Genomic DNA, 20037 nt, shown 5'->3' with positions numbered 1-20037 from the left:
TCCCAAAATATATATTTTGGAGTGATCTGGTTCTTTTTTTTCTTCCGAAAACATGACTGTCTTTATTGGTAATAAGCCAAACATAACTAGCCATAATTACTTACATACCTAAGTCTATTCAGAACACATCACATAAAGGTTATACAAATCTTATCTCAACACTTAACAATGTCAATGTAAAATAGGCTATGTGTTTTATGTAAAACTAGACAATGTCGGAATTTGGACCCTTTCAACTCATCCAAGTTTCAGAACTGCGTATATATTTATTTAAAAAGCTATATATATATATATATATATATATATATATATATATATATAGGTTGACACCTACAACGTGTTTCCTTTGCTACAGTAGAATGTTGTAGGTCGTATACGTTTGAAGTATCAGCTTGTTCGGTAAAGTTGCGTTTTTGACAACGAATAACTCTGTTTACCTGATCAGAAGAACCATTTTACTATCCTTTAAAAAAAACTTTAATTTGTGTGTTGCGGTTTTTCTCAATACAATCAAAGAGGTACCAAACGACACCAGTACGGCGAATCTTCAGTTCGAAATTTGATATCATGTATACTGTAAAGTTGTTTTGTCATTGGCGTTGCATTGTATGTGACCGATTGACAGGGTGTGTTTACTCTCCCTAGTAACCTGATCCCACCTCTGTTGCGTCCAGGGGTCCGTGTTTGCCAAACTGCTGTATTGCTTATTTCCGTATAGGAGTTATGAGAATGGTCACTGTTCGTTATATGTTAAAAAGAGATTTTAATCCTCATTTATCTTCCTATCATTTCCTGAGATAATTAACCTATTTTAGATCAAAACTTGTTCGACGGAGTTGCTATTATCACGATTTTTTAATAAATAGAGAAATTTACGTGTTTGTAGAAAATCGGGAATTCACCTAGATACAGAAATGGTTTGTTTGTCATGCAGTTTAAATGACTTTCAGACATGCATTTGGCATGGGGTTTTATTGCATAGACGTGTTATTGAGGTATGCTTAGTATGTCGTGTAAAGACTGGTTATTCACGCTGGCACAAGAAAGTGACGTTATTGCTATTGTCTTGAACGTCTGCGTAGGTCACGATTTGCAACACTTCGCATATGCAAGTAAAATTTCAAGGAAGCATCGACGCGAAAATGTAAAAAAGTTAATCAATGAACATTTTGATGAGTTATGATTTTCATGAAAAGCTATTTTCATAAAAACACTATGAAACACTGTGAAAGACGAATTAGAATGTGATCATGTTGTTTCATAAGATTTCCATCGCATTTTCCCATTGAAATATATACACTGGAATAAGCTAAAAGTAAATTTACACTGTCAATATCGATACGACATGATATGTATTTAAAGTTTTCATTTGTGTCTGGATTATGCCATGGGAGTTGCTGTTTGTCAATAAATCTCCATCGAACAAGTAATAGTCTTCTTTATTCTTCTCATTACATTATATGTAAAAACTATACGGTACCAATTTTGCTGCACCAGATGCTCATTTCGACAAATTATGTCTCTTCAGTGATGCTCAACTGAAATGTTTGAAATCCGAAATAACAATGACGTTTTAGAGCTATTATAGGAACAAACAGTGTGACAAAAAAGTGGAGTCAAATTCTTTGAAGGATAAGAGCTATGCGTGAGGGAGATAATCCTTAATTTTGAAATGAATTTTTAAATTTTATAACAGCAATTAAATATATATCCGTATTTGCAAGCTAGTAACGAAGTACTTAGCTACTGGGCTGTAGAGACCTTTGGGGACTAACAGTCCACCAGCAGGGGTCATAATGTAAAACTTATACGGTACAATGTTGCTGCACCAGATGCGCATTTCGACAAATTATGTCTCTTCAGTGATGCTCAACCGAAATGTTTGAAATCCGAAATAACAATGAAGTTTTAGAGCTATTATAGGCAAAGACAGTGTATATATGTTTGAGGATATTGAGACGTCGGTTATGTAATGCATGCATTTTACACATTACAAATAATACCACTCAAACGATATGAAATTGATCAGTACATACTTCGGGGAAATAAATACCATTTTCATTTGATCTCATTCAGTAACAATTTGAATGTCGAAATTTTCATGAAGTCATTTCAGGTTTAAAACAATATACGTGCTTCTATGTCTTCTGATTATGTAAAATGAATTCATTCAAAGCATTATTATCATATTCAGCTTTTAGTTTCGATAGCACGTACTTTTTATAGATATCTTCATTGTATCCATGCTATTTTTTGGTATATGTTGGTAGATGTGTGTTTCCTAGTTTGTAGCAGGTGACTACATCACTTGCCCACTCATCTGCATCATTCATTGTTTTACTATGCTAGTTATTTGATATCATACGTATGTGCTGAATCAAAACAGCGTAATAAAAATGTACTTCTGTGTAATTTGATATTGTTAAAATTCTTTAAAATCCTTAAACTTATACCCCAGAGATAGCATGGTGTAATGCATGCGTCCTTTTTTGTCGCCACTGCACTTGACAATTCATATTTTGAAACAAACAATTTAAATCCCATGGTTCGCACGGTTCATTCATGAATGGGTTCTTTGGCTTTACGTGACAATATTCAATAACAGATAGGGACTGTTTGTGACATAGAGATGCACATGAAATGTACCTTGTTGTACCGACAAATGAAATTACAATACCCATCTAATGTAATCCTGATTACATTAAAGGTTACTCATGTACCTGCTAATGTAATCCATCTCTAATGGATATCATCTGCAATGTCAACCGCTAATGTAATACCGGTCGGTTGAATGGTTCAATCCATTAAACTAAGTTTTGGAGATTTTTACATCCTCAGTCTCTTTTGGTTATGATTCTCATAATGATAGTGGTTGTTACAATTATAACTGATATTCAAAACTGACCATTTTAAGGTACTCCTTCGTCAGCTCCTTTCTCTTATTCTTATAACTTTTCTTCTTTTCTTTTTTTTTTCGTTTTTCCCGTTGTATAGACCTTTTTTACGAATACGCGTATTAATACGTGCATTGTGAATCCAAAGTTTCCAATCATAATGAAGAACTGGAATGTATACGGTAAAAAGTTAAATGTTTACAGTGCTGTGATATTGCATTTCAGTAAACCTGAGTAACAAAGCACCAGAGCCCATTGGGACTCAAAAAGGCGCCGCTAACCGTTCATAGATTTCAACACGTTTTCTTTCGTGTAATTTTAATCGTACCCATTTGTTAAGATGAAAGGTTTATAGAATGGAAATTATACGCGAGACAAACTGCACATGCATTAATGTGACACCAAAAATAAGAGACTTCATTTTTACATTTAGGGTTTGGAAAGTTCTAAATCCTTTTTGGTTGGTTGGTTGTATATTGTTTAATGTCACTCTCAATATTCCCTTTTTCAAATGGAGACGTCTTTGAATGCCGAAGAAGGGCTGGTAAATATAGGCCTATACTCTCATCTTCCGGTATTTGGGCAGGTAGAAATCTTAATCGTGTTGCACCTGCTGTGTCACAAGGCCTCGGTTTTTTTTTGCAATCTTGTCCCACGGACCACCCCATTTAGTCGTCTCTTACGACAAGCAAGGGGACATGATGACATATTCTTATCTATATACTTTACTGATAAATGACAATTAATTGATATTGTAGCATATGTGTATAAATGCAGTTGTTTATTGTGACGATACCTACCTGACAATAATAACATCCGTCCATATATTCCGTAATTAGGGGTTTTAAGAGGCAGAATTTCTGCATGCTCAGTTCATGATAGCTTGTTATGGGGAAGGTTAATTGAAGAGAAAAAAAGAATCTAGATATTGTCCAATTTGGTTTACCAGTGAAATGTGACATTCCAAACTCAAGGTTATTTGTTGTAGTTCGTTATTCATGTTTGCGTCCGATTTGTGATAATGGTATTTTCCGATCTTATTAAATGGCATGCTTTCTGATAACAAGCTGATGTTTTGAAAAGTGTTTTAGGACATAAAAAACGCAACTGTATATAATCTGTTGCGATTTGCTTGAAGTTTGTTTTTTTATCATTTTGTTTTCGTGCTGACAGGAAATGACTTCAACAGACGATCACTCATGTTGAATCCACGCAGTTACTGTCTATCTTGCAAGTTTCACTTTGACATCTTGAGCCGGAAATGTTGAAGGACAATTATTGTAGCGTGGATGGGAATGGTTTAGTTGATAACCCCGAATCGGAAATAAATTTTACAATGGAAATCACATGAATGTGTGGACAAATAATTCATATATGATATAACATAGGAACATTTTATCGATTTAACGACTAATTATTGAAATACTGATGATAGGAAATATAAATAGAACAAACATAATCCCTACAAAATGAATACCTTAATAAGAAATAATAGAATCTCTATGATCGAGGTTTTCCGTTTGAAGTATTATCATAATAGTGATTGTTATCAGAGGAAAATTAGTAGATTGTAACTATTAAATTCAGTTTGGTAATAGAATCATATTAAATTAGCTTAGCGATGAACATTGCACGTGAAATTTACATGATCAACTACTCGTGTGATCCACTGGAAAGGAATTAAATTATATAATATAGCTATATGACGCGCACAGGAAATGTTATCGGGCTATATTAGCAGGAGAAGATTAGATTTGTCAGTGTAACAATGCCTTATCTAAATACCCTGACCTATATCTTTAAATCATGAATGAAATTCTTTGGGTTTTCCTTGGCCTACATTTAATGTCAACAATGACCCAATAATAGAGAAATGTAGCAGATCATATCGTTGTTAACGTCATGCATTATTGTACAATAAATCAACTAAAATACGATAGTATGGTGAGACATTTCCTTCATCTAATGATGACGATACAGGTAAAAAATAAATAAATAAATATATACGATGATAATAGTTGTATCATTGCTGTGGTGTTTTTCCTTTGAAGATCACTGTGTCTTTATCTGTGATACACCATGACTTGTTGTGCTCTAACAACATATTCTATCAAGATAGAGGATGTCAGGGTGAATCGACAATCTCAATGACATTTGACCTTACATTGGATGAGAAACAATATAAACAAACTAGTCCATTTAATTATCAATAAAACAAACTCAAATAAACGTATTGGATATTCCGAGCTGTCTTCTTGTTTTCTTACTTCAACACAAATCGTTGCATCCAGTAATTCATCTCGGTCAAAAATGGGACACTGTCCCGTGCGGCACGGCACTTGTTGAACGTTTTAATTGCCCATTTAGTATTTTTACGAGTGTTGAGATATTTTGTGAGTCTATCAAACGCTGAATTTCATCATCGGACACCGGTTCAAATCGTTCATTTTTCATCTCGACCTCAGGACTGGAGAGATTTGGCGCACTCAAATCAGTCTCCATCATGTCCAAAATATCTCCTATATCGAAATTCATGAGGTTCATTTTTTAGTCCCGGTAGATCGAGCGTCATACTTTGCAACGAATCTTCAACATGTATCTGATTTTCTATATACGGATTCTGCAAACTGTGAGAGCAAAAATTCCCAGTCATCGTCCATGGTGGTTATTGCTTAAAAAGTGACAAGCGTTTTATTCGACCATATCGGATAAACATGCAATTTCGATAATGAGTTTTGATTGGTCTAAATTTTGGTCATGCAGTTACTTGTTAGAGTACAGTTATATAATTAAGGATGATGCAATAATTTCTGAGCGCAATGATACAAAACATTTAGAGTAACCTTGAACTCGTGCATCTTCCGATACCAGTTTCGGGGGCTCCGCCCCCTCGACTGGTATCCGAAGATACACTCGTTCATGGATACTCTAAATATTACTTAATTTGTTCGGCAAGGCAATTTCACAGGAACAGGACAAAAAAATTGATGGTTTTATTTGTAAATGCATATGACAGTTCATTGTTTTAAACAGAAGCACACTTTATATTCTTTGATGATATTTCCTCCTTCTGATGAATTGTTGTGTTTGTATTGAAATTGAGATCACAGTTTGTCCAAATGTCGTTATACAGTATAAACAGCTAACTAATGATAGTGCAATGTTGTCCAAAATCGTCACCGGGGATTTGGGATAGGGCCACGTTTGCGGGTGTAACAGGATCAATCGTCTTATCTTGCAATTCTGAACAATAAAACGTTTAGCTATTTTCCTATTACTACCGCTTGCTTACATCATGCCAAGTGCTTGCTTTTGCAAATCATTACTTAAACGCGGAAGTATATTTTCACTTGTACGTGTATTTGCCATCAACAAAAGAGTTGTTCCATACAGACAAAATGATTTTTACCTATTCATTGCTTTGCAACTAGCATGTGGAAATGTTCTCCCAATGCTACTCACAGCGTGTACGTAATTAACACAGGTAATACAGGTAGATGCTTTAAAAAACCATGCCAATGTATGGTAGGGAATTTTGAGGTAAGTTTGAAAACAAAATGTTTGATCTTTCATACTCAGAACAAGAGTTACGTATTTTAAAGTCCGTCAGCATATATGTCATATATATATATATATATATATATATATATATATATATATATATATATATATATATATCTCGATATATATAATATTATATCTATCTGTAGAACAGCAAGGTCATTATAGTGCATGTACTAATGTGTCTTCCGAGATAAGAGTTTGATCCGCTCCACTTCATATAAACAAAGGTAGTTGATTTCAAACACTAGACCCACACTAAGAATGTTTTTACAATAAGCTTTTAATGAAAGAAATAAGTAACAACATACATGTATTTGATTACATCACATCTGATAATACAGTACGGTCATCGCGGATCCCGTATTAGACCGCGCTCCCCCCGCGGTATGTTAATCCTTCCCGCGCTAACCCTCCGTGGGATTTCATCGCGGGGCAGATTTACACCGCCGCGGTGTGAAGTACCGTCATTTACCTGTTAGGACAAACTAACTGTACGATAGCTATTTTATTCGTCGGCAGAAAATGAGTACGGCTTGCTTATGGCCAGCTATTTCGCATTACATACCGGTATATTAAATAAATCATTTTAGAAAAAAAATAAATAAAAACCAGAAAATCAGGGACCTACTAAAACCAGATATACTTAGGATTTAGCATATTTAATACACCTCCGATTTTTTTTTATTCTAAAAAAAAACCCAAAACAAAACATTTTATTTATGCTACATTTAATGATAAGGATTAGGAGCTGTGTCCTAATATTTTTTACAGTGAAAAAATAATACAAATAGATCTACAAATGACCGTATACTAGTGCAAGAATAATATGTTCTGCCTGTTTTAATGGCGTTTGTGTAGACTTCGAGAATTGGTTCAAAAATTTATAATTAACAAAATATTATTTTGTATGTTTTATGAATAAAAAAACGTAAATTTTATATTATGCTAAAAGAAAGATTTTTGTTTTCTCATTTCAATCGAACATCGTTTTTATGTACACCTCTTAGGTCCCTGCTGACAGTGTTCTTAAAACAAGACCCTGTGTGTATATGTTCAACGCGTCGAATACAGGATGTCAAAATTGTAATGTCTCTACTCCAGGGCATGGGATCTACTTATCAGCTTACAATTACCTATACGCAACAAATTTTACCAGTAATTAAACTAGGGTGTTTGTTTTTAATTCCTTCGTCATGTGCTGGTTTCCTCGCTTACAACTTACTAATTCCTTTTTATTACGGTACATATGAATGTCAGTATCATCAAAATTACTCTCTAATTGCATGTTAAATCAAAATTTAATATACGCTGTAGAGTAAGGCCACATATATACGACAGGGGTGGTGTATACCCCAAAACTGCGTTTTACTTGTTATCTACTTTTTGGTATTATATTATATCCCTTAAAATATGCATTGCGGTTTTTTTCCCCTCTCTCTCTCTTATATTCAAAGCCCCAAAAATTTAATTAAAATTTGAGAATTTGGATCCAACTTAATTGGATTGATGCTTTATTTGTATTGATTACCAATCGGTGTTTGTGTGGCGTAGAGAACGTCTCGGGTATGTGTATATCTGTTACATAACACTTCCTGTCTGCTTCAACGCCCCAGACCTCGATCAGCGCACGCTCTACCCGTGAATCTGCTAAGACAACATTAGACTAGTACAGATAACCCACACTTTTAACAAAAGAAAACACGCCAAACTATGGCACAAACAATGAAACCTATTAAGTTAGGACGTCTTCACAATGTTTAGACGAGAATACACGCATGTTGATGTAAAGGCAAATATGTACTGTGTTTATATAGCTATAGGGACACCTATCTAATACTCTCTTTCGAATTGGGAAAAAAATGGTTTTGAGAGAATATTAATTAGAACATATCCTCACACCACTTGTCCCCTCTAATCTAACATTTTGTATCTACATCTTTCTTATGCTGCGGGTCACGTTTACGGAGACGTAATTTGGCAGATTTTTGTCAAATCCTTAAAAATTGTCCTCACTTTACACGTTTTATCTCTCCCCTATCAAATTTTATATCGAGTTTAATGATGCTAGGTTTTCCTTTTCCTACTTTAATATATGCGTGATACATGTTTTTTATATTTGTACAAATACATGTATAGACTTATATTCCTGAAAAATAATTTATGAAACCACCACTCTGTGATTGATATTAACAGAAATAATCAGTTTTCGTGAAGTTACTTTTGCTGTTTCACGGGTAAAGCATGCGCCGATCGATGTCTGAGGCGTTGAAGCAGACAGGGCGTGTTATGTAACAGATATACACATACCCATGACCGTTTCTTCACAGTCCAGTCAGCTATGTTAAATAGTACTCTCTCTCTCTCTCTCTCTCTCTCTCTCTCTCTCTCTCTCTCTCTCTCTCAAATTTTATAAAGATTAGAATTTGCTGATGCAAGGTTTTCTTTCATCTACTTTGATATAAATTTATGTTATCCATGTTTTGTTTTGTTTTTAAATATTTGTACAAATACATTGTATAGAATTAAATTCCTGAAAAACAATTTATGAAACCACAAATATGTGATTGATACTGACAGGGATAATCAGTTTTCGTGAAGTTACCTTTGCCGGTTTACGGATAAAGCGTATATATATGCACTTGTATATGGTCATCTTCCGACATTGGTATATGGTAATCTACCCTTATATTGAATGTATGGTTCAATAAAGGTAACATGAGAAGTTTTTGTAAAATGTGTTTTTACAAGCGGTGCATGCACATGTATATGGTAATTGATTTATTTATAGTATTGCTGAACAAACGATATGTTTTCAGTTGATGATCAGTATTTATTTTTACGTTAATGGGAGATAACTCGCGTTTGTTGATGGCATTAATCATCTACAGGTGAGACCGCGGCGAGGACAGCGGGACCGCGGGGAGAGCGCGGGATATGCAGGGTTACCTGAGATATACCGCGGTAGCTCTATCCCGCGGGGGGAGCGCGGGAAATACGGGATCCGCGTTGGCCGTACTGTAGCATTGAAGGAATTGCCTTTCTACAAAATGCATAAGATCATTGAGATTTTTTGAAAATCTTATTTCAATTAAAGCACAAAACCCATGTGAAAAGCATATGTAGAATCGAACAAGTGATGATGCATCCATCAGATAGAAATTACATGTCCTCACTGGTGTAGCTATTGAAATGTCTCGCACATTATACCAGGCGACTTCCTTCGTCAGAAAAATGCAAGTTACACGTACTCTGAGTATAGTTGGTATATCCTGAAAGAGGTACATTTATCAAAGATTTTAAATTTCATGGCTAACTACCAAGATACAAGGAATAAATGGGAAATATTAAATATCAAGTACCCGTTTCTTTGTTTGGAAGACATTCCAAACTTTATGATCTTATGATCATTTTACTAAGTCGGTGGCCTTTATTCCATCTGTTACCATTTGATACAGTATATGCATCATAAAATTGTAGAACAATTGATGACCTGTATCTTTACGTTCCTCACGAGTCCAAATTCCGAGAGATGTCGAAATTATCTGACGAGCTGGCTCTGGTGTTAATATTGTTTTTACCACATCACGTCTTATTCTTGCTCTTTACGAAATAACGCTCTTTTGTACTAGACCTGCTTATCCTATTGACGATATGATTGTGCACCGATAGACATACCTTTACAATTAGAAGTATGTACTCTGAAACGATAATAAAATACGCACCAGGGACAAAACTATGAATACTGAATGATAATATGACGAAAACATTCTTACAGACATTGTAAATGTTATACCTTATTCCGATATGCTATGGAAGTAGAACTATTGTTTATCTTTTCGTTTATTGAGGTCACATTTTATACATAAATTTGGAGTCGGCCGGGTATTCCCATGACTCATAATAAAGATCCCCATATCTCTACTTATGCATGTATTCATATTTATAAATGCGGGTATTATCTATTTATTCATACTTCATATCACAAGCAACCTGAGAGCAACGTACGCTTGTAAATCTGTAGTAGGAAACATCCCAATATCACTCTTACTGTAAGTATCCACTCACAATACATAGGCATCACAACATAACCTTTATACATCAGAGGACGTGGAATCAGGAATGGTAACCATTGTAATAATGAATTTCTACTTTACAGCATGCGTTTGAAGGCTGTGGAACATTGATTGATATGGCTTTGCAATATTTCAAAGTGGTAATCGCTGCCAGTGCATGCCTTTTCGATGTTAAGGTAGGATTAAATACGCTATACAGTTTTCTTCTTTGCAAATTGTTTGATTGTAATTTTGTGTGTGTTAAGTTAATTAAATTCTAATTCAACGAAATGAAAAGATAATAACGATGCTGCTGATGACGATGAAACATCCAATAATAATCTATATTGAATGTGTGAAAATATTTTAAGGTATCGGTCATAGGAGAAGAATGCACAGAATCCCAATCAACTGCGAAGGCTTTCCAAGTTTGCCCCAAAACAGCTGCAGAGTGGGCGACTGCGGCATCAAAGAAAGGTTGTCATCACATCAAAAACAGCTGCGAGTCATTCGAGTACCACTGTGTGATTAATACCTGGCAGAATGAGACAATAGAAGTGTGTTCTAACGTTATAAATATTGTAGGTAAGAAACAGTTTGAAATGAGGAATATTTTCATTTTCTTCTTGCGATCTTTGAAATCAAACAAAAAGTTTAACTGAAGGTAAAGTAACAATATCTCTTTATAGGAAAGGTCTGTGCAGAATACAGTTTTGGTGGACGTAGAATCCAACGCAATAGGGATACAAAGTGCCCTACATGTCCATTTGTTTACAAATCAAATGAGACTTACAAATGTACGTTCAAAATAACGCTTACATGTTGACCTTAAAATCTTTGCTATCTTAAAATATCCTTCAAATGCATTTTCTTTTGTGTTTTACACAGCAGATATTTCAAATATTAGAAACACGCGAAAATATTTCAAGACACCGATGTAGTTATATGTAGGGTGCTATAACCATTTTATACTTACAGATTCAGAATGTTATAACTAAACCTATCAAAGTCGAAAGACAGTGAGACCTAATATCAGCACGTCCTCTAGAGTATATACGACAAACAAGGGTATAATCTTAACACCGTCACCAGTGCTTTTTCATATCCAGGCAGGGCTGACGTCAGAGTCACAGCTCGCCCTTAACATTAATCATAAGAACGCAGAAAAGCAAAATCTGGAGTCATCCCCCGAACATGCGTAATTATTTTTCTGTTTAACGAAGTTAAAGAAGAAAAAAATTAGACTGTATATGCTTTATTTATCATCTGTTTGACAGATCTTATTCATCGTGTTAGATATTATCATGTAAGACTTATACGGTACCAATTTTGATGCACCAGATGCGCATTTCGACAAATAATGTCTCTTCAGTGATGCTCAACCGAAATGTATGAAATCCGAAATAACAATGGACTTCATGTTTACAGGGTTGTACTTTGTGTTGGCATATCCGGGACTATAACAGTTATAACCCTTTGCCTGATATTAGTTGTATACAGATTTTGCAAAGACAGAGAATACTGTTCCTTGAAAGGTATCAACATATTATACGCACTTTCATCTGCATTTCTTATCGGTAGAGAATGCTTCTGATGGTCAAGGCATAATGAATATAACTAGCCAGTACTTTTTAACAATTTCAGGTATTTTTTCATCCCTGTTCAAAACAAAGTACGGTAAGTCACCCTAATCCTTTTTTCTGTTTTCCTTTATCGAGATATGTTTCCTGACGTAATACAAAACTGTGACTTGTGCTGTGTACCTTCAGAATCTCAGACACCACGGCAGACAGTCATCGATGTTGAAGATAATGGAGGCAAACTTGAAGACGAGAGGTTCACGGAAGAACATCCATTAACAGTACATGCAGTCTGAGTGATTTAGTAAAGGATGTGCATGTTGAGTGAATAATGGGATATCAAAATAAACTGATTAATGGCAACTTAAGATTGACTAATTAATGGCAGTTAAACCTGACTGACTAATGGCAGATGACGATTGACTGACTAATGGCGGGTTGAAATTGAAATTGACAATGAAGGACAAATGTAAAGACTATGCACCATATCATAAAGTGTTGGATTGACTGATTGATGTCAAATAGAGATTGACTAACTGATATTAGATATGTTTAGTGAATGATGTTACAAATTGACTGAGTGATGTTAGATAAAGATTGACTGAGTGATGTTAGAGATGGATTGAGTGATTTTAGAAAGAACTTGACTTAGTGATGTTCGATATTAACTGAGTAATGTTAGAGATTGACAAGGTGATGTTAGGTAGAGATTGACTGAGTGATGTTAGAGATTGACTGAGTAATGTTGGAGATTGATTGAGTAATGTTAGAGATTGACTGTGTGATGTGAGAGATTGACTGAGTGATGCTAGAGATTGACTGAGTGATGTTAGAGATTGATTGAGTAATGTTAGAGATTGACTGAGTGATGTTAGAGATTGACTGAGTGATGTTAGATATTGACTGTGTGATGTTAGAGATTGACTGAGTAATGTTAGAGATTAACTGAGTGATCTTAGAGAATGACTGAGTGGTGTTAGAGATTGATTGAGTGATGTTAGATATTGACTGAGTGATGTTAAATAGAGATTTTAATGACTGATGTTCGAAGAGTGTTTGACTAAGGGATACTATACTAATGATAGATCAAAATGTTGACGGGTGTCAGCAATATTTCATGTCTTTGCATTTTTACCATTTACCTGTTTGCAACTATCCATTTTGTTACACCTGTTTATTTGTTCTTTAACGTGGAAAATGTACCAGTATCATATTGTGTTAAAATAAATGAACTGAAAATTGAAACTATGTTATGTATTAGTCTTTGATATTGTGCTTTCAGTTACTTGACAAATATACGTGGGTTTTTTTTCTCTCGAGCATGTTCTATTCTTCGTAATTGCATATTCAACAATGATGGATTTTGCGTACAAGATTCCTATGAAGGCAAGGTTGTTCATAATTACTTCATATGCTTGCATTGACCTGTACGTTCTTGGTCAGTGATTATTTTGAATTTGAAGTCATATGAATTCCTTATAGGGGATGCTTACTCCTCCTAGGCACCTGATCCCACCTCTGGTGTGTCCAGGGGTCCGTGTTTGCCCAACTATCTATTTTGTATTGCTTAAAGGAGTTATGAGATTGATCACTGTTCGTTATCTTCACTTTGCATGTATATAAATATATGTTCCATACAGATTAAACTCGAACACATGGGCCCCAGGTCACAAATTGTACACTTTGCCGCTGAGCTATCGTGGCGAGTATACGACCAATGAATTCACAATCTCTAAATGAAATGTGTTTTAATGATATAAATCATTGCCATACAAAGTCTTGTTTTCTAAAAATAACACAATTATTACTTGTCACCCTTTTCCTGATTGTTCCTCTGAAATATATTGCCGAAATCCAAATGTGAATTCTAGATAGAAGATAATTCCTTTCCCTAGCTGAGTAAAACACGATGATTTTGTATGCTTAATCTGAATATAAATGATGTTTGAAAACTATCCTAAAACATCAGTAACCGTTGTAGAATCCCTAAAAGTCCTCACCTATCTACATTGTACATTATGAATGAACCTATATGCAATGCAAAATACGCATCAAATCATTCTGATGATACAATTATTTGCGTGATTGGATCCTGGGGATTTGTTTGCATGAAACCTATATGTAAATGAATGGTTTCAAATAAAAAGAAATCTAAAGAATGAATAATTTACTGTGATGAACCATTTCGTTATGCTTTAAAAATAACTATTGTTTGTGTGTTGATTCTTTCTCAATGCAATCAAAGAGGTACGAAACGACACCAGTACAACGAATGTTCAGTTTGTAATTTGATATTATGTATATTGTAACGTTGTTTTGTCGTTACATTTTATGTGCTGTTTTCATTTAAGCCAATTTAGTGGAAACGAATTACCCGACAAATCCAAGACAATTATGACTCATACAGCGCCGACCCAATTCACAATACATGTCCCTGATATCAAGTTCGATCATATCTATTACAACACAGATTTAATTATAATCAACATGTGCCATCCAGGGTACAGCAAAGAAAAAAAAACGGATTTCAAAAATGAGTTTTGCGAGAAAAGGATGAGAAAATTTCAATCAGATATTGAATAGTGATATAAGAAATTTACGAGCATTGAAATGGAAACAAGCAGAACAAATGCTGAATGTCGTACCTATTCATGGCTGTTTAATATTACAAGAAAAACACTGGATGTTCAATGATTATCTCGGATGTTACTCGATATATATGAGACTGGTCACTGTTCGTTATATTTTAAAACGAGATTGTAATCCTCATTTATCTTCCTATCATTAATTGAGATAATTAGCTAATTCCAGATCAAAACTAGTTGGATGAAGTTCTATTATCACGATTTATTTTTTAATAAATGGAGAAATGTACGTGTTTGTAGAAAATCGGGAATTCACCTAGATATAGAAGTGGTGGGTTTGTCATACAGTTTAAATGACTTTGCTTCATGCGTTTGACAAGGAGTTTCATTGATATTTCACAGAATTGTCAGTGATGTATGCTTAGTATGGCGTGCAAAAACTAGTTATTCGTATTGGCACAAGAAAGTGACGTTATTGCTATTGTCTTGAAAGTCTGTGTACGTCAAAATTGTCAAGACTTAGCATATGCAAGCAAATTTTCAAAAGGACGCACCGACGCAAAAATGTAAAAAAAAAAGTTAATTAATGTACATTTTGATGACATTTGATTTTCAAAAAAATAATTTTCATAGAAACTCTATGAAATTGATGTGAAAGACGAATTAGAATGTGATCATGTTGTTTTATAAGATTTCCATCGCATATTCCCTATGAAATACATACACTGGAATATGATAGAAGTAAATTTACACTGTCAATATCGATACGACATGATATGTATTTAAAGCTTTCATTTTTGTCTTGATTATAATATGGGAGTTGTCGTTTGTCAATTAATCTCCATCGAATCTGAATGTCGAAATTTCCGTAAAGTCATTTCAGGTTTAAAACACTATATGTGCTTCTATGTCTTCTGATTTTGTAAAATGAATGAATTCAAAGCATTGCTATCACATTCAACTTTTATTTTTACCTCAAAAGCACGTGCCTTCTACAAAAGCGCACGTGCTTTCTACAGATATCTTCATTGGTCCCATGTTATTTTTGGTATATGTTGGTATATGTGTGTTTCTCACTTTGTAGCTAGTGACTACATCACGTTCCCACTTATCTGCATCATTCATTGTTTTACTGTGCTAGTTATTTGATATAATACGTATGTGCTGAATCAAAAACCGTAATAAACATGTACTTCTGTGTACTTTGATATTGATAAAACCCTTTTAAATTCTTAAACTGATCTCCCAAAGATTCCATGGTGTAATATATGCGTCCTTTTTTGTCAGCACTGCACTTGACAATTCATATCTCATAACAAGCAATTTAAATCCCATGGTTCGCACAGTGCATTCATGAATGAGTTCTTTGGCTTTACGTGACAATATTCAATAACAGATAGGGACTGTTTGTGGCATAGAGATGCACATGAAATGTACCTTGTTCTACCGACTAATAAAATTACAATACTTATCTAATGTAATCCTGATCACATTAAAAGTTACGCATGTACCTGCTAATCGAATCCACCTCCAATGGATATCATCTGCAATGTCAACCGCTAATGTTATACCGGTCTGTTGAATGGTTCAATCCAATAAACTAAGTTTGGAGATTTTTACATCCTCAGTCTCTTTTGATTATGATTCTCGTTTCTCATAATGATAGTGGTTGTTATAATTGTAACTGATATTCATAACTGATATTTTTAAGGTACTCCTTCGTTAGCTCCTTTCTGTTATTCTTTTCTCCATTCTTTCTCTTTCGTTTTTCCCGTTGTACAGCCCCCCCCCCCTTTTGTACAAATACATGTATTAATACGTGTACTGTGAACCCAAAGTTTCCAATCATAATGAAGAACTCGAACGTATAGGGTAGAAAGTTAATTGTTTACAGTGGTGTGATATTGAATCTACGCAGTTACTATCTATCCTGAAAGTTTCACTTTGACATCTTGAGCCGGAAATATTGAAGGACAAAGATTGTAGCGTTGATAGGAATGATTAAGTTGTTAACCCCGAATCGGAAATACATCTTACGAAGAAAATCACATGAATGTGTGGGCAAATAAGTTATATATGATATAACATGGGGATATTTTATCGATTTAACGACTGATTATTGAGATACTGACGACAGGAAAGATAAGTAGAACCAATAGAATCACTGAAAAGGAGTACCTTAATAAGAAATAATAGAAACTCTATGATTCAGGTCTTTCAATGGAAGTATTGGTAATGAAATCATAAAATAAACAGATATTACATTAGCTGTTGACATTGCAGGCAACATCTACATCATCAACTACTTGTGTGATCTATTAGGAAGTATTCGGATATTATAGAATGTAGCTATGCAACTCGCTCAGGTAATGTTAACGGGCTACATTAAGAAGCGAAGAGTACATTTGTCGGTGTTACAATGCCCTATTTAAATACCCTACTCCTTGTGTTCAAACCATGAATGAAATTCTTTGGGCTTTCCTTGGCCTACATTTAATGTCAACAATGACCTAATAATGGAGAAATATAGCAGATAATGCCTTTGCTGAAGTCAGCATTCTTGTACAAGACATCAACTAAAATACGATAGTGTGTTGGGGTATTTCCTTCATCTATGGGAGGACGATGCAAGTGAAAAATAGAGAAAATGCGATACTATACACTTATGGACTATTTAGTAGGGATGCATCACAAATTATCAGTTCTTAGTAGGGTTATGATCCGAGGGCGCCTTTATAGTACCAATCTTGATGCGCCAGATGCGTATTTCAGCAAATAATGTTTCTTCAGTGATATTCAATCGAAATTTTTGAAATCCAAAATAGCAATAAACTTGTAAAAGTTATTTCAGGGGAAAACAGAGAGGGAAAAGTGAGGTCAAATTCGTCTAAGGATAAGAGCTATGCATGAGGAAGATATGCTTAAAATGTTAAATAATTCCGGAATACAAATTATGATCCATTTTCAAAAGAGGATTTGATATTATTTTGATTTCATATTTTGCTTAGAAATCGCTTGTATTGAAGGATTAAACATTTGGGTCATTTCTGAACAACGTAAACCAAAGAAGAAAGGAACACATCATTATAAGAGACGGAGGTATACGAAAATGAAGCATGTCATATTTTTTCATAATCTATTTAACGTACATACTGTTTGTTCTATCTGTCCTCGAAAATACAAACAACACTCATTCTTATCTTTATGTTTGTAAGGTATCAAATGTTATGTCAAATTAAAAAAAAAGTTTTATCTTGAGATAAATTGTATTGAATCAACAAAGTATCATAATTAAGAAAACATCCATTAATGCAAATATCTTTGAATTATTTGACTCAAAGTTGCACTCCTATATAGCACACTGGATGATCTATTTATAGCCAAATGGCAATTTCCAATAGTTATTTATGTAACCCAGTCATAAAATATTTAAACATTAAAAATAGATATTACAGGGCAAGTAAGTATGTCATGTTAAATGCCACGGTATATTAAAGACGGGTTGGCTGATTTTTTGAAGACGTAAGATATGCAACTCGTTATAGTAAGTCATTATCTCGTTCTAAAGTGTTAGTATCTCGTTATAACATGTTAATAATAACTTTATAACGAGTTAATTATTTCGCTATGAGGAGTTTGTGATCTCGTTATAAGGAGTTAGTTATCTCGATGTAACAAATTAATCGCGTTATATCGAGTTAGTTATCTCGTAATAACGAGTTAATTATCTCGCTATAACGAATTACTTAAAATGAGTTAGTATCTATGGAAACGTTAAATCAAAAGTAACATATATTTCCAAAACCTCGACATAACGATTGAAAATCATTCCATAGCTAATACTGAAGTCTGACATAATAATTCATTACATGGAGTGTGGGGTAGTAAAATTCCACCGAGTAGAAAAGATTCACCGTCTGATGATCATGAGGCAACATAGAAACCCTGGCTTATGGGCGATGAATATGTGACAATTTAGCTCAATATCAGCTCAATATGATAAAGAAGTTGTAAAGAAGTAAATCAAAAATATAATTATCAATCGGGTTGATAGCTAGTCGAATTGTGCAACATAGTTTGTCATAATTCTTATAGTTAAGTAGGTATTTGATTGAATAAATCCAAACAGCAATACTAGATGCATAATCCCTCTTATATACATGTATGCATCTAATGTTAATCTATCAATACATGATGTAATCATCCGTGGTGTGATAAATTGCCCATCAGAATTACGTATCCCGTGTTGGCTGGATACTCTCGCTGTGACATTTATATGAAGGGTGAAGATAACGAACAGTGATCAATCTCATAACTCTTACATGTATAAACAATCCAAAACAGATAGTTGGGCAAACACGGAACCCCTGGACACACCAGAGGTAGGACCAATTCACTAGGAGGAGTAAGCATTCCCTGTCGACCGGTCACACCCGTCGTGAGCCCCATATCCTGATCAGGTAAACAGAGTTATCCATAGTCAAAATCAGTGTGCAAAAACGCCATAACAATTGGTATGAAACACATCAGACTGCAATTGACCCAATGGTAGATTGTATTGACGAACTAGATCGTTATAACGACCATAGAATTTGCGAAATACTGACTTCAATCGAGACTATTGAAACCCCTGTAACATCAACTTGTTTGTCAGTAACTTGCCTCGATTTAAAAACTGACTATGCTTAGAACAAGCCATCGCATATTGAATCAGTTGAGATATATAAACACTATATGCAGGTGATATTGGAATATTGCTACATAAATATAGAAAGTTTGCGATATCTTAATCAAGTAAATATAGTAACCCGTCGTCAAAATCAGTAATGTAAAGAACATCTAAACAAGTGGTGTCAAACACGTAAAACAACATTCGATCTAATCTTTTGATTAGTTGAATATTGTTTAATGTCTCTCCGCGGGTATCTTAAGACAGATCATGCTTCATTTATGCACGTAAACTGCATATTTGTTTTAATGTCTTACACACAGAGAGGGGGCTACTAACTCTTAAAAGCTATTTTGGTTATTTACATCGTAGCATTTTGTATCATAACAACAAGACAAACATGCGCTTCCGTATGACGTCATTGCATGACTGTTATAAATAGATCATGGATGTACATTGAAAGAAAATGGAAAAGTAGCACACTACCCCAGATTTAAATATTGGTCTAACTGGCGATAATGATGGTAAAACACCCATAGTATATCAGCATTTTTCATAGAATCCTACCACTTTTAGTAAGAAATAATTATTAAATGTTTAAACACGAACCATCTAGCCCATGTTTTACATTTTGCACTAGACCTAATGCTATGCAGTTTTCTTTAAAAGTTTTCTTAACAGACGATTCTATCA

General features: G+C 34.4%; 2 protein-coding genes across 2 annotated transcripts in view; both read left to right on the top strand.

Moving 5' to 3' along the window:
* Positions 1–20037, top strand: part of LOC125674690 (uncharacterized) — a 90544-nt gene that overhangs the window by 19576 nt on the left and 50931 nt on the right. The gene's annotated exons all lie outside the window — the stretch shown is intronic.
* LOC130052841 (uncharacterized) lies at positions 9388–11395 on the top strand. The gene is made up of 3 exons (XM_056158944.1): positions 9388–10707; positions 10882–11095; positions 11200–11395. The coding sequence occupies exons 1-3, from the start codon at positions 10648–10650 to the stop codon at positions 11334–11336; spliced, it is 411 nt and encodes a 136-aa protein (XP_056014919.1). The 5' UTR covers positions 9388–10647; the 3' UTR covers positions 11337–11395.

The sequence above is a fragment of the Ostrea edulis genome, chromosome 3 (genome assembly GCF_947568905.1).
Source record: "Ostrea edulis chromosome 3, xbOstEdul1.1, whole genome shotgun sequence".
Taxonomy (NCBI): domain Eukaryota; kingdom Metazoa; phylum Mollusca; class Bivalvia; order Ostreida; family Ostreidae; genus Ostrea; species Ostrea edulis.
Note: the sequence above shows the minus strand (reverse complement) of the source record. Positions and strands in the feature narration are given on the sequence as shown.